This window comes from Ranitomeya variabilis, chromosome 3 (assembly GCF_051348905.1).
Source record: "Ranitomeya variabilis isolate aRanVar5 chromosome 3, aRanVar5.hap1, whole genome shotgun sequence".
NCBI classification, from domain to species: Eukaryota; Metazoa; Chordata; class Amphibia; order Anura; family Dendrobatidae; genus Ranitomeya; species Ranitomeya variabilis.
The window spans coordinates 778,521,202-778,538,777 of record NC_135234.1 but is presented as its reverse complement, the minus strand read 5'-3'; the positions used below and the strand labels follow the sequence as shown (position 1 = coordinate 778,538,777).

Below are 17,576 nucleotides of genomic sequence, written 5' to 3'. Positions count from 1 at the left end.
CGACCCCTTAACTGCCAGAGCGGAGCAGCGACAGAGCGACCCCTTCACTACCGGAGCGAAGCAGCAACAGGACCGACCCCTTCACTGCCAAATCAAAGCGGCGACTGGACGGACCCCTTCACTGCCAGACCGGAGCGACTCTGCGGGACCGACCCCTTCACTGCCAGATTGGAGTGGTGACAGGACACCCCTTTACTGCCAGATCGGAGCGGCGACAGGACCAACCCCTTCACTGCCAGAGCAGAGTCAGGACCTATCCCTACACTGCCAAATCGGAGCGGCGACAGGACTGACCCCTTCACTGCCAGACCGGAGCGACTCTGCGGGACCGACCCCTTCACTGTCGGAGCAGCGACAGGACCGACCCCTTCACTGCCGGAGCAGCAACAGGACCGACCCCTTCACTGCCGAACCGGAGCGGCGACAGGACGACCCCATCACTGCCGGACCGGAGCGACTCTGCGGGACCAACCCCTTAACTGCCAGAGCAGCAACAGGACCGACCCCTTCACTGCTGGACCGGAGCGGCGACAGGACGACCCCTTCACTGCCGGAGCAGAGTCAGGACCGACCCTTTCACTGCCGGAGTGGAGCGGCTTTGCGGGACCGACCCCTTCACTGCCAGACCGGAGTGACTCTGCTTGACTGACCCCTTCTCTGCCAGAGCGGAGCGACTCTGCGGCACAGACCCCTTCACTGCCAGACCGGAGCGGCTTTGCGGGACAGACCCCTTCACTGCCAGACCGGAGCGGCTTTGCGGGACCGACCCCTTCACTGCCAGACTGAAGAGGCTCTGCAGGACCGACCCCTTCACTGCCAGACCGGAGCGGCTTTGCGGGACAGACCCGTTCACTGCCAGACCGGAGCGGCTTTGCGGGACCGACCCCTTCACTGCCAGACTGGAGAGGCTCTGCAGGACTGACCCCTTCACTGCCAGACCGGAGCAGCTCTGCAGGACCGACCCCTTCACTGCCGGAGCGGAGCGACTCTGTGGGACCGACCCCTTCACTGCCAGACCGGAGCGGCTCTGCGGGACCGACCCCTTCGCTGCCAAAGCAAAGCGACTCTGTGGGACCGACCCCTTCACTGCCAGACCAGAGAGACTCTGCGGGACCGACCCCTTCACTGCCAGAGCGAAGTGACTCTGCGAGACCGACCCCTTCACTGCCAGACCGGTGCAGCTCTGCGGGACTGACCCCTTCGCTGCCAGAGCAAAGCGACTCTGCGGGACTGACCCCTTCACTGCCAGACCAGAGAGACTCTGCGGGACCGACCCCTTCACTGCCAGACCGGAGCGGCTCTGCGGGACCGACCCCTTCGCTGCCAGGGCAAAGCGACTCTGCGGGACTGACCCCTTCACTGCCAGACCAGAGAGACTCTGCGGGACTGACCCCTTCACTGCCAGACCAGAGAGACTCTGCGGGACCGACCCCTTCACTGCCAGAGCAAAGCGACTCTGCGGGACTGACCCCTTCACTGCCAGACCAGAGAGACTCTGCGGGACCGACCCCTTCACTGCCAGAGCGAAGCGACTCTGCGGGACCGACCCCTTCACTGCCAGACCGGGGCGGCTCTGCGGGACCGACCCCTTCGCTGCCAGAGCAAAGCGACTCTGCGGGACTGACCCCTTCACTGCCAGACCAGAGAGACTCTGCGGGACTGACCCCTTCACTGCCAGACCAGAGAGACTCTGCGGGACCGACCCCTTCACTGCCAGAGCAAAGCGACTCTAAGGGACCGACCCCTTCACTGCCAGACCGGTGCGGCTCTGCGGGACCGACCCCTTCGCTGCCAGAGCAAAGCGACTCTGCAGGACTGACCCCTTCACTGCCAGACCAGAGAGACTCTGCGGGACTGACCCCTTCACTGCCAGACCAGAGAGACTCTGCGGGACCGACCCCTTCACTGCCAGACCGGAGCGGCTCTGCGGGACTGACCCCTTCACTGCCAGACCGGAGCGGCTCTGCGGGACCGACCCCTTCACTGCCAGAGCGAAGCGACTCTGCGGGACCGACCCCTTCACTGCCAGACCGGTGCGGCTCTGCGGGACCGACCCCTTCACTGCCAGAGCAAAGCGACTCTAAGGGACCGACCCCTTCACTGCCAGACCGGTGCGGCTCTGCGGGACCGACCCCTTCGCTGCCAGAGCAAAGCGACTCTGCGGGACTGACCCCTTCACTGCCAGACCAGAGAGACTCTGCGGGACTGACCCCTTCACTGCCAGACCAGAGAGACTCTGCGGGACCGACCCCTTCACTGCCAGACCGGAGCGGCTCTGCGGGACTGACCCCTTCACTGCTGGACCGGAGCAGCGACTGCAGATCGGGGTCGCACACACCTCATAGACTGCACCACGCCCCCTATATACTGTATATACAGTGTGTGGCCCCTTTCACTCCATAGTCCGGGACGTCCTCCCCTGGTGGCAAAGCTTCCTCTCTGCATGAGGCGCCTGATGGGGCCGTGACACGACATGCAGAATATTATATTACTGCAGGATATTATTATATTACTGCAACTCATTACATTCAAGCTATTACAGTGTTACCGGATATTACATTGTTGCGGTTTCTGTACATTGTTGCAGTTTCTGTACATTGTTGCAGTTTCTGTACATTGTTGTGGTTTCTGTACATTGTTGCGGTTTCTTTACATTGCTGCGGTTTCTGTACATTGCTGCAGTTTCTGTACATTGTTGCGCTTTCGGAACATTGTTGCGATTTCTGTACATTGTTGTGGTTTTTCTACATTGTTGCGGTTTCTGTATATTGCTGCAGTTTCTTACATTGTTGCGGTTTCTGTACATTGTTACGGTTTCTGCACATTGTTGCAGTTTTTGTACATTGTTGTAGTTTCTGTACATTGTTGCGGTTTGAGTCTTTGTACATTGTTGCGATTTCTGCGCATTGTTGTGATTTCTGTACATTGTTGCGGTTTCTGTACATTGTTGCAGTTTCTGTACATTGTTGCAGTTTGAGTCTTTGTACATTGTTGCGATTTCTGTACATTGTTGCGATTTCTGGGCATTGTTGCGGTTTCTGTACATTGTTGCGGTTTCTGTACATTGTTGCGGTCTGTGTCTTTAGGGTCGGGCCGTGCCCAGGACGGGGGGGGCTGCGGGGGTCTGTGCTGGAGGCAGCGGGGGAGGAGGAAGCTGGCGTCATTATTGTGAATGACAATACAGGTTGGGTCAGGTCCTGTTGTCGTGGTGACGGAGTGATGACATGGAGGGGGCGGGGTCAGCACACCTGGTGCAGGTAAGCTGTCTGTGCAGTCAGTGCTGGTGTCTGATTCCAACTGCCGGCTGCTTCCATCCACCCCGGACACATGAAGCTGCCCCCCGAGCACTGGAGCCAGGGGCTGCAGAAGGGAGACATGCCGCCCAGCGAGACCCCCCGAGGGGCAGAGACCACGGCTAACACGTCCCCAGCACAGGTGAGAGAGAGACGGGGGCACTGAGGTGTCAGAGAGAGAGAGACGGGGGGCACTGAGGTGTCAGAGAGAGAGAGACGGGGGGCACTGAGGTGTCAGAGAGAGAGAAAGAGACGGGGGGCACTGAGGTGTCAGAGAGAGAGAGAGAGACGGGGGGCACTGAGGTGTCAGAGAGAGAGAGAGAGAGAGAGACGGGGGGCACTGAGGTGTCAGAGAGAGAGACGGGGGGCACTGAGGTGTCAGAGAGAGAGATGGGGGGCACTGAGGTGTCAGAGAGAGAGATGGGGGGCACTGAGGTGTCAGAGAGAGAGAGACGGGGGGCACTGAGGTGTCAGAGAGAGAGACGGGGGGCACTGAGGTGTCAGAGAGAGAGATGGGGGGCACTGAGGTGTCAGAGAGAGAGACGGGGGGCACTGAGGTGTCAGAGAGAGACGGGGGCACTGAGGTGTCAGAGAGAGAGAGAGAGAGACGGGGGGCACTGAGGTGTCAGAGAGAGAGACGGGGGGCACTGAGGTGTCAGAGAGAGAGATGGGGGGCACTGAGGTGTCAGAGAGAGAGAGACGGGGGGCACTGAGGTGTCAGAGAGAGATGGGGGCACTGAGGTGTCAGAGAGAGACGGGGGCACTGAGGTGTCAGAGAGAGAGAGAGAGACGGGGGCACTGAGGTGTCAGAGAGAGAGAGAGAGACGGGGGGCACTGAGGTGTCAGAGAGAAAGACGGGGGGCACTGAGGTGTCAGAGAGAGACGGGGGGCACTGAGGTGTCAGAGAGAGAGACGGGGGGCACTGAGGTGTCAGAGAGAGAGACGGGGGGCACTGAGGTGTCAGAGAGAGAGAGAGACGGGGGCACTGAGGTGTCAGAGAGAGAGACGGGGGGCACTGAGGTGTCAGAGAGAGAGAGACGGGGGGCACTGAGGTGTCAGAGAGAGACGGGGGGGCACTAAAGTGTCAGAGAGACGGGGGGCACTGAGGTGTCAGAGAGAGAGAGAGACGGGGAGCACTGAGGTGTCAGAGAGAGACGGGGGGGTACTGAGGTGTCAGAGAGAGACGGGGGGCACTGAGGTGTCAGAGAGAGAGAGACGGGGGGCACTGAGGTGTCAGAGAGAGAGACGGGGGGCACTGAGGTGTCAGAGAGAGACGGGGGGCACTGGGGTGTCAGAGAGAGAGAGAGACGGGGGGCACTGAGGTGTCAGAGAGAGAGAGACGGGGGGCACTGAGGTGTCAGAGAGAGAGAGAGAGAGACGGGGGGCACTGAGGTGTCAGAGAGAGAGAGACGGAGGGCACTGAGGTGTCAGAGAGAGAGAGAGACGGAGGGCACTGAGGTGTCAGAGAGAGAGAGAGACGGGGGGCACTGAGGTGTCAGAGAGAGAGAGAGACGGGGGGCACTGAGGTGTCAGAGAGAGAGAGAGACGGGGGGCACTGAGGTGTCAGAGAGAGACAGACGGGGGGCCTCTTGTGCCCTGTCTGGCATTGGGGGCTTTTTGCCTCTTGTGCCCTGGGGTCTCCTGACTGTAGCAGCAGTTCTTTCCTCCTTGGTGGCTGTATGGGAGGCCATGAATCTCTAACCTTCCGGGGTCCTCAGCAGCTGTATGGGTGGCCGTGAATCTCTAACCTTCCGGGGTCCTCGGTGGCTGTATGGGAGGCCGTGAATCTCTAACCTTCTGGGGTCCCTGGCGGCTGTATGGGAGGCCGTGAATCTCTAACCTTCCGGGGTCCCTGGTGGCTGTATTGGAGGCCGTGAATCTCTAACCTTCCGGGGTCCTTGGCGGCTGTATGGGAGGCCGTGAATCTCTAACCTTCTGGGGTCCCTGGCGGCTGTATGGGAGGCCGTGAATCTCTAACCTTCCGGGGTCCCTGGTGGCTGTATTGGAGGCCGTGAATCTCTAACCTTCCGGGGTCCTCGGTGGCTGTATGGGAGGCCGTGAATCTCTAACCTTCTGGGGTCCCTGGCGGCTGTATGGGAGGCCGTGAATCTCTAACCTTCCGGGGTCCCTGGTGGCTGTATTGGAGGCCGTGAATCTCTAACCTTCCGGGGTCCTTGGCGGCTGTATGGGAGGCCGTGAATCTCTAACCTTCCGGGGTCCTTGGCGGCTGTATGGGAGGCCGTGAATCTCTAACCTTCTGGGGTCCCTGGCGGCTGTATGGGAGGCCGTGAATCTCTAACCTTCCGGGGTCCTTGGCGGCTGTATGGGAGGCCGTGAATCTCTACCATTCTGCAGTCCTCAGCTGGCGTATGGGAGGCCGTGAATCTCTAACCTTCCGGGGTCCTTGGCGGCTGTATGGGAGGCCCTGAATCTCTAACCTTCCGGGGTCCTTCGTGGCTGTATGGGAATCCGTGAATCTCTAACCTTCTGGGGTCCCTGGCAGCTGTATGGGAGGCTGTGAATCTCTACCATTCTGCGGTTCTCAGCGGCTGTATGGGAGGCCGTGAATCTCTACCATTCTGCGGTTCTCGGCGGCTGTATGGGAGGCCGTGAATCTCTAACCTTCCGGGGTCCTCGGCAGCTGTATGGGAGGCTGTGAATCTCTACCATTCTGCGGTTCTTGGCGGCTGTATGGGAGGCCGTGAATCTCTAACCTTCCGGGGTCCTCGGTAGCTGTATGGGAGGCCGTGAATCTCTAACCTTCCGGGGTCCTCGGCAGCTTTATGGGAGGCCATGAATCTCTAACCTTCCGGGGTCCTTGGTGGCTTTTGATCCCTCCGGGCCGGAGCGACGTCATCTGTGCGTCCGGCTCATCTCTAGTTGGGACCTGGCGATTATTTTTGGTTCCTTCATTCACAGTCGGAGCCGCCAGAACGTTCTCATCTTTACGTGGTGTCATTATACGACATCTGGTGTCTGTGAGGCCGTGGTCACACGGTGCATAAATCCTGCGTTTTTTGTTTTCTGCTGGGTCCACACCGAACTATACAATGATAATCTTCTGTGACGATTGTATTTTTGCTGCATTTTTTTCCGTTTCCCCCTCATGTATTCCTGTGTAATCCGCCTGTGGAGTCAGAGCCTGCAATACAGATGAAGTGCACAGACGTCTCCCCGTGACATCACCAGGGCTTGTGGCTCTACTTGTGGGTTCTACTACCAGGGAGACTCTCAAGAAAAAAAAATACATTTTTGTAATTGCCGTTTATTATTTTTAGTAGTATTATAGGAACAACAATAATCTGACTTTTTCATTCACCTCAGTATAGAAGTACAAAGAAATCCCCTGCTGTATCCCCTGTACATGTGTCCTCTGCTCCTGGGATCCCTGCCTGCAATACAGGTCCAGATTGCCAGATTCTCCACCGTGTATCAGTCCGTAGGGCTGCTGCCTGTGAACACGTCGCAGAGAGGCGAGTGTAGAAGCCGGGACAAAAGCTCTGACGTGCTGGGACATGGGCTGAGCCCTCAATCTGGGACAGGCCCACTGACTCCGGGACGGTTGGGGCTATGGATGTGGATTGGTCCCTTTAAGACCATGATGATGATGTAAAGCATTATGGAATCCGGAGTCATCCAGCTGATAATGTTCCCAGTAATGTAACTGGGCCACAGTGGTGACACACCCAGGATTAGATCTATAACTGTCATTGCAGCGTGATTCAGGAGAGCAGGTTACATTATTGGCTGTAAAGTGACCGAGTAACTGGCATCCATCACACGGCCCTCATCATCACCCTCATCATTCAGCTGACAGTTCATTTAAAGGGAGAACTTAGCCGGAGCTGTAGATTCACTGCTGTTCTCTTTGCCACTTGTGCCCTCCAGTATCGGGGCTCTTTGCCTCTTGTGTCCTCTGGCATTGGGGGCTCTTTGCTTCTCGTGCCCTCTGGCATTGGGGGCTCTTTGCCTCTCATGCCCTCTGGCATTGGGGGCTCTTTGCCTCTTGTGCCTTCTGGCATTGGGGGCTCTTTGCTTCTCGTGCCCTCTGGCATTGGGGCTCTTTGCCTCTCATGCCCTCTGGCATTGGGGACTCTTTGCCTCTCATGCCCTCTGGCATTGGGGGCTCTTTGCCTCTTGTGCCTTCTGGCATTGGGGGCTCTTTGCCTCTTGTGCCTTCTGGCATTGGGGGCTCTTTGCTTCTCGTGCCCTCTGGCATTGGGGGCTCTTTGGCATTGGGGGCTCTTTGCTTCTCGTGCCCTCTGGCATTGGGGGCTCTTTGCTTCTCGTGCCCTCTGGCATTGGGGGCTCTTTGCTTCTCGTGCCTTCTGGCATTGGGGGCTCTTTGCTTCTCGTGCCTTCTGGCATTGGGGGCTCTTTGCTTCTCGTGCCTTCTGGCATTGGGGGCTCTTTGCTTCTTGTGCCTTCTGGCATTGGGGGCTCTTTGCTTCTCGTGCCTTCTGGCATTGGGGGCTCTTTGCCTCTTGTGCCCTCTGGCATTGGGGGCTCTTTGCCTCTTGTGCCTTCTGGCATTGGGGGCTCTTTGCTTCTCGTGCCCTCTGGCATTGGGGCTCTTTGCCTCTCATGCCCTCTGGCATTGGGGACTCTTTGCCTCTCATGCCCTCTGGCATTGGGGGCTCTTTGCCTCTTGTGCCTTCTGGCATTGGGGGCTCTTTGCCTCTTGTGCCTTCTGGCATTGGGGGCTCTTTGCTTCTCGTGCCCTCTGGCATTGGGGGCTCTTTGCTTCTCGTGCCCTCTGGCATTGGGGGCTCTTTGCTTCTCGTGCCCTCTGGCATTGGGGGCTCTTTGCTTCTCGTGCCCTCTGGCATTGGGGGCTCTTTGCTTCTCGTGCCCTCTGGCATTGGGGGCTCTTTGCTTCTCGTGCCTTCTGGCATTGGGGCTCTTTGCTTCTCGTGCCCTCTGGCATTGGGGGCTCTTTACCTCTTGTGCCTTCTGGCATTTGGGGCTCTTTACCTCTTGTGCCCTCTGGCATTGGGGGCTCTTTGCCTCTTGTGCCCTCTGGTTTCGGGGCTCTTTGCTTCTCGTGCCCTCTGGCATTGGGGGCTCTTTGGCATTGGGGGCTCTTTGCTTCTTGTGCCTTCTGGCATTGGGGGCTCTTTGCTTCTCGTGCCTTCTGGCATTGGGGGCTCTTTGCCTCTTGTGCCCTCTGGCATTGGGGGCTCTTTGCCTCTTGTGCCTTCTGGCATTGGGGGCTCTTTGCTTCTCGTGCCCTCTGGCATTGGGGCTCTTTGCCTCTCATGCCCTCTGGCATTGGGGACTCTTTGCCTCTCATGCCCTCTGGCATTGGGGGCTCTTTGCCTCTTGTGCCTTCTGGCATTGGGGGCTCTTTGCCTCTTGTGCCTTCTGGCATTGGGGGCTCTTTGCTTCTCGTGCCTTCTGGCATTGGGGGCTCTTTGCTTCTCGTGCCCTCTGGCATTGGGGGCTCTTTGCTTCTCGTGCCCTCTGGCATTGGGGGCTCTTTGCTTCTCGTGCCCTCTGGCATTGGGGGCTCTTTGCTTCTCGTGCCCTCTGGCATTGGGGGCTCTTTGCTTCTCGTGCCCTCTGGCATTGGGGGCTCTTTGCTTCTCGTGCCTTCTGGCATTGGGGCTCTTTGCTTCTCGTGCCCTCTGGCATTGGGGGCTCTTTACCTCTTGTGCCTTCTGGCATTTGGGGCTCTTTACCTCTTGTGCCCTCTGGCATTGGGGGCTCTTTGCCTCTTGTGCCCTCTGGTTTCGGGGCTCTTTGCTTCTCGTGCCCTCTGGCATTGGGGGCTCTTTGGCATTGGGGGCTCTTTGCTTCTCGTGCCCTGGGGTCTCCTGACTGTAGCAGTAGTTCTTTCCTCCCTGCCGCCCTCGGTTCCAGTATTCCGGGTGGGAGCCTCTGCTTGGTGGGATTTACTGTGGAGCTGTGCCTTGTGTGTCTAAAGGGGCGCTGTGCCGTGTCACATGCTAATCCTGAGGATGGAGGAGATCTCTCAGCACCGTCTACCATTGGTCAATAAGGAAATATTAACTTTTCCATCTCTAGCTTGGGGCATGGTGAACACTTAACCCCTTCCTTGTTGCAATGTTTCCATGACTCTGTACAATGAACTCACATCGTCCAGGAGTTCATCCTCTAATAACAGCTTCAGCCGGAGCCCCCCCGACACGAGGCTGAGCCCCCCGAACCTGAAGATCAGCCAGAAGAAACTGAAAGCTGATAAAATATTAAAGCCTATACTCGCCATTCCGCGGTGCCGGCGCTCGCTCTCCCCGGGGCTGTGATGTGATGTTGTGACATGTGATGCCCGGTGCCCAATCACCGCTGGCGTCACTGTCTCCGCCTTCGGACAAACTGAACATGAAGAGGAAGCCAGATGTCCGCCTCTTCATCCTCAGTTTGTCCAAAGGTGGAGACAGTGACGCCAGCGCTAATTGGTCACCGGGCATCACATGTCACAACATCGCATCACAGCCTCGGGGAGAGCGAGCGCCGATACCGCGGGAACAGAGCCTAGTAGTGGACAATCCCTTCAAATGGAGTCTGTCACCACATTTGACCTATCCAACTATTGGGCAGCCATGTCATAGACGGCTGATGAGTCGTCCCTGTGTGTCTCATATCAGCTGTGATGTTGCTAAGAAATCCTTTTTATCACTTTATATAAATGACCTATTCCAGGCTCTGGGGTGGATGGGGCCTGGAGATGACTCTGCCCCCAGAGATTATTATACATAAAGGAGAGTTACCAGTGTGAGACAAGTAACCAACACAGGACAGGAGAAAGGAACTTTTTATTCTTGCAAACACATAATTTGCTTCTCTCTGAGTTCTGCTGTATTGTAACGACCGCAGATGTGTCAGGTATAATCACACACAGCTCTGCAGTGAGAGCAGAGAGCGGCCATTACTAGGGATGAGAGAACTCGTTATCACTCCAGTATCACGGTGCTCAGCTCTGCTCGTTATAAGTATGTGTAGATTGCCTGTGAGTCACTGTAATGCCGTAGCCATCTTGGTTGTGGCATTACTGTGATTGGATGTCTGTGTAACATCATCAGGGAATATAAAAGGACAGGCGCCGCCCGGCTCGGCACACTGACGTCATTGCACAGCTCTGTGACACTTGGTATTGGAGGGACGGTGTCCTTGTCCTGGCCGGTGTGTGCACAGTATAACAAATCAGAGGCCTGTAGTGATGATACTGGTGCTGAAGCTGAGCTGTCATACTAACAGCCCTACTGAGGAGTAATCGTCTGTATCACATACAATCTGCATTTAGCCTAGGGAGGGAAATAGAGGAGCAGGGCCAGTGACAGAATCCAGTCTGTAGATAGGGATTTGGCCTGTGAAGTCCATTGGCTAATATATAGCTGCAGATTTGTTTTTTGTTCTTTTATTTTGGCGGGGGGGGGCAGCTTAAAAAAATTAATATATTTTGATCCATCAAGTAGTAAGTGCTTTGAGGTCCTTTTTTGTGTTGCATAACACACTCAAAAATCATTGAAACATTTTCCTGGGTTACATTACTTACCCATATGGAGTACATTTCTGTGATCTATAAAACTGAGAAAAAGCATTTAAAAATGTCGGCTTTTATTTCTCAGCCATAAAGTATTCCGTGCTCTGGGGAACATTTGTTTGGTATATAACACTCAAAAGAAGCATTACATTTTTTACTGTATTCTGTTAGTCATCCATACTGCAACATGATTAGTCGGTGACAAAGAAGTGACAGAAGCACGCGAGACTCCCAAGGGACTAACCGGAGGAATTTTGGATTCAGAGGAAGCTGGCGCGACAGCAGAGGTGGCAGGAGCCTGTGGTCCTGATCCGACCGATATCTAAAACCCACCAAGGCGCCAACCCAGACAGCTGGGGTTCTTGCGGAGAAGGGAGAGCCCAGGACTCAGGAACTGGTGCGCGGACTGCAGGGGAAATGTAATTTCTCGTGGGTTTGGAATATTTTATTGTCACTTCTTAAGGTGGAGTAAAAGTGTGACCCCATTGTTCTCAGCAGCGATCTGAGGGTCAAAGATGCTTCCAGGGGTCTTCCTCCTGCTGTTCTCATTCCATTCAGCACTTTTTCCATCCATTTGAACATTTTCACTGACCCCCCAGACCTTTTTGTAGGGTCTGCAGTAAATAATCTTGGCTTCCCCATTGACTCCCATTATATTTGTTACTCGAAACAAGCAGTCGAGTATTAGGAATTGCTCTGTTCCAGCAATGACTACCCGAGCATTTTAGTGCTCGCTCATCTCTAGCCATTACATGTCACACTGGTAACTCCCCCTTACTGTATAAGCCCCAAATCAATAGATAACAGATAACTGACAACAGCCATGTCCTGTTTGGTCTCTGGGTAACCATAAAATCCAGATAACAAATATGGCAGCAATCTCGACCTTCTGCAATCTTCAGGAGTGAAGTTATCACATAAGTTGGGAATTTCATAAAATCCTGAAGGGCTGAGGACATCCCACAACCTGGCCCAGATGAGGTCATCACAGCGGAGGGGGAGGTGTAGGTGTAACCCAGGTGCTGATAAAAGCCCAAGACAAATTATGATCTGTGCTACGTGTAGAGACACACACCGGTATATGCACGATCCCCGTCCGCTGGACGTTCTTCACATGACGCTCTCTCTTCGCTAGGCCGAATCGTATCTGTGATCGGTGTAGTAAGTTTCTTTTGTTTTATCCATTTTATGTAATTGTATATACTGTATTGTTTTGTCTCCTTTTGTAAAATCTTTTGTATTTTTTTTTATAATACTGCCTATCGTTTTGGATTATAGTTCTGTTCATTTTGTTCTGAAAGTGAAGCCATTCATTAATCAGGCCTCCAATCAGCCTGTATAAACGACCGGTGGTAGCAGCGAGTAGTCTGAGGTTACGGTGGATTTCACAGTGACTGTATCAGGAATATATATATATATATATATATATATATATATATATATATATATTCCATGTGTTGGAATCGGAGGTGTATATACCATACGCTCACTGCTAGTTTCCCGATAACTGGCATACTAGTGGAAACAGCCTGCGGCCTCCTCCATTGATCGTCGGTCAATCATATAATTGTCTGGACGTTAGGGGGCAGAAGAGAGCTGTTCGCTACAAAAACAGCAGCGGGTAGGTTGAGCTACGAATCCCTTGGCTGCAATCCTTGACAAATAAGGCGACTTATCATATTTTTATTATTATTCCTGACCTGTCCATCATTTCACAGTCTATTGTCTCCATCACTTCTTGTCCCATCGGCTTTGTTGTTCCTCGTCATTTCGGCTTACCCCTACCTGAGCCAATTCTTTATAGGACCACCTATCGCTGCAATTCCTGCTGCCGTCTTTTGGGGTCTGACTCTACCAGTTTTGCACTTCTAGAAGTGACATTTTTGCCCCTTCTTCTTTGCACACTTGCTTTCACTCAGTGAGATTGGATGGAGGAATCAGCAATTTTCCTGTCTTGTCACAGATTCACTGGGACTTAGGTCTGGACCGTTAACACACATGAGTATGCTCTGACCTCAACCATCCATTGTAGCTATGGCAGGATGTTGAGGGTCATTGTCCTGCTGGAAGGTGAACCAACACCCCAGTCTCAAGTCTTCTGCAGCGTCTAACAGGTTTTTTTCCAGAATTGCACTGTATTCTTCTTATCACCTCTGACCAGCTTCCCTGCCACTGCTGAAGAAAAGTCTCCCCACAGCATGATGCTGTCACCACCATATGTGACGGTGGGGATGGTGTTTTCAGGGTAATGTGCAGTGTTAGTTTTTCGCCACATACAGAGTTATGCAGCTAGCCCAAAAAGTTCTCCTTTGGTCTCATTGGACCAGTGCCCTGTCCTCCACATGCTTGCTGTGTCCCATACATGGCTTATAGCAAACTGCATATGGGACTTCTTGTGGTTTATTTTCAAAATAGCTTCCTTCTTCCATAAAGGCCAGAATTGTGGCGAATTTTACTAATAGTCGTCCTGTGGACAGATTCTCCCACTTGAGCTGTGGATCTCTGCAGCTCCTCCAGTGACCATGGGCCTCTCAGCTGCTTCTCTAATTAGTGCTCTCTTTGCTTGGGATACCTGGTTAGGTGGACGGCCATATCTTGATAGGTTTGCAGTTGGGCCATACTCCTTCTGTTTTTGGTTGATGGATTGCACAGTGCTCTGTGGATGTTCAGAACTTGGGCTATTTTTATAACCTAACCCTGCTTTACTCTTCTATACAGCTTTATCCCTGACCTCTCTGGTGGGCTCCTTGCTTTTCATGATGCTGTTTGATCCCTAATGTTCTCACACAAACCTCCTGAGACATTCACAGAACAGCTGTAGTTATACTGAGAATAAATCACCCCCAGGTGGACGCAATGTACTAATTATGTGACTTCTGCTGGTAATTTGTCACTCAGAATTTTACTTGGGTGCCCTTTTTCAAAGTACTGTATATAGGAGAGAGAATAGTTGCCCGATCTTCAGATATTGGTGTCGGTCACAGCAGACCCACTTCTATCCTGTGTTCCACGTAGCCAGCCTCATCCATGATGGGTTTAAAGTTTGAGGGCTGTCTGATTGCTCAACTCAATAAGCAAACCTTCCCCCCTACGGTCTACACATTGCTGTTGTGTGCAAGGGGGCTGGCTTAGATACTTATATGGGCATCAGCCGTCCCCCTTATCTCTCGATTCATTGGTCATAATGTACAAGGGGGCTGGCTGGGCACCTGAACAGGGCAATAGGAAATTCCCCTCTCCTATTCCTTGGTCATCATAAAGAAGGTGGCTAGCTTATCCATCTAGTCGCACCTGCTGGAACAAGGTTTAATCCCCGAGGTCCACAATCTGCAGGATCAGTTACAAAAAATACAACTAAATGTGGAAAAAATCAGATTTGCATCTATGAAATGTGCCACACCATAGATCCTCAGGCAGAATACCGACCTACAAATGTGGCTGTAATACGCTGATGTGAAAGTGGCCTCCCCACAGCATGGTGCCAGGAGCTTTCTCTGAATCAGCTGCAGACTGGCATTGAGCTTTATCCCTATAATAATGTCCTTTTTCTCCCTTTTCTGTCAGGAGCCGTCATCAGTTCAGGAAATCCCAGGATCAGAAAGCTACAATGCCAGAGAGTCGCCACCACGTAACCAGCCTGTGGCCCCCACCCTGCCATCACAGTCGCCCCGCGAGACCTGGGGGGGAAAGTATGAGTTCCTGCTCTCCTGCATTGGCTACTCTGTCGGCCTGGGCAATGTCTGGAGGTTTCCATATCTGTGTTACCGAAATGGAGGAGGTGGGTGAACAGATGGGCAGTCCTGTCCGGTGGTCAATAGTTCCTAGTGTGCGCCGGTTGGCTTTCCGCATCCCTAGTATTCGCTGTTTGGCTGCCCCTTTCCCCTCTGTTGACATTCAGTCATGGCCAAAAGTGTTGGCAACCTTGAAATTGTTCCAAAAAATGTTTATTTCCCTTTGTGTGTATTGGAACGACACAAAAAAAACAGAAAAAAAGTCAAATTGGACATAATTTCACACACAATCCCAAAAATGAGATGGACAACTTTGTTGACACCTTTCCAAAATTGTGGGTAAACAACTTAGTTTCAAGATGGCTATTAAGGAGACTTAATGTCTGTCTACAGATATCTGAAGGGCTGTCACAGTGTAGAAGGATCATCCTTATTCTCATTTGCACAAGGAAACACGAGAAGCAATGGGGTGAAAGTGAATGGGAGGAGACACAGATTAGATATTAGAAGGGTGACAGTGGAATGAGTGGAACAGGCGGCCATGATAGGTGGCGAGTTCTCCTTCAATGGAAGTCTTCAGAGGCTGGACAGACATCTGTCTGGGATGGTTTAGGGACTCCTGCATTGAGCAGGATGTTGGGCACGAGGACCCTGGAGGTCCCTCCCAACTCTAACATTCTATGATTTTATGATTCTAAGCATGTGATGCTCGTTCACACTCACCTGTGGCGAGTAACACGTGTGGGCAATATGAAAATCACAGCAGAAACCAAATAAAAAGAGGAGACGTTGATTCAATCTTTACATTGTGTGTCTGTGTGTGCCACACTAAGCATGGGTTTTTGAGAGCGAGGGATGGAAAAAGCGCAAATAGGGTCTTATCCCACAGATTTGATGCAAAAATGTCCAAGAAAACTGGTCACCTGGTGGTACTAAGTAAAGGCTCAAATTGTCGGCTGCCTCAGATCCACGGGACGGTTACCGACCAAATAGAACAGTGTACACAAGGAGTGTGGGTTCCTTCTGTGCTTCCGCAATAATACAGTTCCAGAGTTAATGAAGTAGTAATGGTGGTTTATCAACACTTTTCAAGGTCTCAATGACCCCTTCTTCAGGAAATGCCGCACAAAACATAAAGAAGCAATAAACCGACACACCACAAGTACACGCAAGATTCAAAAGACGGCGCCAAACGCTCCTGACACGGGACGTCAAAGGTCAAAATTAACAGACATAAATCTATGTTTGTCAGCACAAAATAGAGGAAGTTTCAGCTGCTTACTGATGAATAATATCTGCTACAGGAAATCAAGCAGAAAATTAATAAATAGAAAACTTATTACTATGGATCGTATAAACTACGAGTGCTCCACCGAGAAGGTTCCCAAGCGAAAAGGATGAGAATCCGGGGAGAACCCGCCAGTGGAGACATCTAGACCCCACACTTGGCCGCGCTGCAGCCAAGCCTCCGGAACACTCAGTGAAACTCATCAAGGAATATAGAACGAATAAATGAGAAGTCAAATATTTTGTTGAAATACGACCAACCAAAAACCATAAACCTTTATTAATAGTTCATCTTATGAAAGTGTATATAGATAATACAAATTATTAAAAATTGTTGCCCAAAAAATGCGCTCCCAGTTTTTCATATAAATAATTGAAAGATAGAAATAAAGAAATGTTACCAACAAAGATTAGAATGTTTCTTTAAAGGTTATTAAAGCATGGATGTATAATTATGGACAAATAATTATACAAATAATTATACATCCATGCTTTATTAATCTTTAAAGAAACATGGTAATAAGTTTTCTATTTATTAATTTTCTGCTTGATTTCCTGTAGCAGATATTATTCATCAGTAAGCAGCTGAAACTTCCTCTATTTTGTGCTGACAAACATAGATTTATGTCTGTTAATTTTGAGCTTTGACGTCACGTGTCAGGAGCGTTTGGCGCCGTGTTTTGAATCTTGCGTGTACTTGTGGTGTGTCGGTTTATTGCTTCTGTATGTTTTGTGTGGCATCTCCTGAAGAAGGGTCATTGAGACCTTGAAAAGTGTTGAGAAACCACCATTACTACTTCATTAACTCTGGAACTGTATTATTGTGACAGCGCAGAAGGAACCCACACTCCTTGTGCACATTATTACACGAAGCATGGAGGACACAGAGGAGACGAGACCTGTTTGGGGACTTAACAACCAAAATTGTTGAATAGTATTAACATCCTCAAGGTTCCATCTCTACAGATCTTAATGTTCCTTTGTCCACAAGATAATAAAGATCTTCACAACCCAGGGCACTGTAGCTCAGCTCCCTGGATGTGGTCAATAGAGAAAACTTGATGAAAGGTTGCAAAGCAGGATCCTCTGGATGGTGGATAAGCCCCAGCGGTTTTTTTTTCCCGCTCAAAAATGGGTTAAAAACGCAGTGGAATCCTTATGCAAGGTTATTCAATGACAATCCTGAAGTGTTCAGCACATGATCAGTCATTTTCCTTGAGTATTAGCAGTGGGTTTTTTTCTGCAGCATGTCAATTCTTTGTGCGTTTCTGCAGTATTTTTCACCCATTGACTTCAATTGAGTCAGTCAAATCCGCAGCAAAAACGCAGGTATAAAAATGTTTGCGGATTTGCTGAGTTTTTGTTCTGCGTTCTACAGGCTTCCTGTGGTGTTTCCCACGCTGTCATCTGTGTGACAGCGTGGAAAATACCGGCGCCATGGTTCTTATCGGCGGTAACGCTACCGCCGATAACACAGTTGGTCAGAGCGCTGCGGGATCATACTCGCATATGTCAACGTGACTGTGACCCGCGGGCGTGGGCTGATGAGACTACTGCTCCCATCAGCCTACATCTGCTGTCGCTGATAACACTGATGGCAGGTACCTCTGATGGGAGACGTAGTCTCATCTGCCGGCGTCTGTGCTCACAGTTAAAAAACACAAATATTCAAATAAAAAAAACACATTATGCTCACCTTAACGCCCAATCCCTGAACCCTCATCTCCTAGAAATAATGTAAAATAATAAACCAACATATCA

General features: G+C 51.9%; 1 protein-coding gene across 2 annotated transcripts in view; it reads left to right on the top strand.

Moving 5' to 3' along the window:
* The first annotated feature begins 3,255 nt into the window (after positions 1-3,255).
* LOC143817488 (sodium-dependent proline transporter-like) overlaps positions 3,256-17,576 on the top strand; it is a 53,930-nt gene continuing 39,609 nt past the window's right edge. Inside the window, exons 1-2 of one of the 2 annotated variants that reach the window (XM_077298943.1) lie at positions 3,256-3,435; positions 14,362-14,575. In XM_077298943.1, the coding sequence (XP_077155058.1) occupies positions 3,328-3,435; positions 14,362-14,575 (322 nt within the window). In that variant the 5' untranslated portion in view covers positions 3,256-3,327. Of the gene's footprint in view, positions 3,436-11,851; positions 11,959-14,361; positions 14,576-17,576 lie in introns of those variants that run through there. The other variant, XM_077298944.1, reaches the window with a different exon arrangement.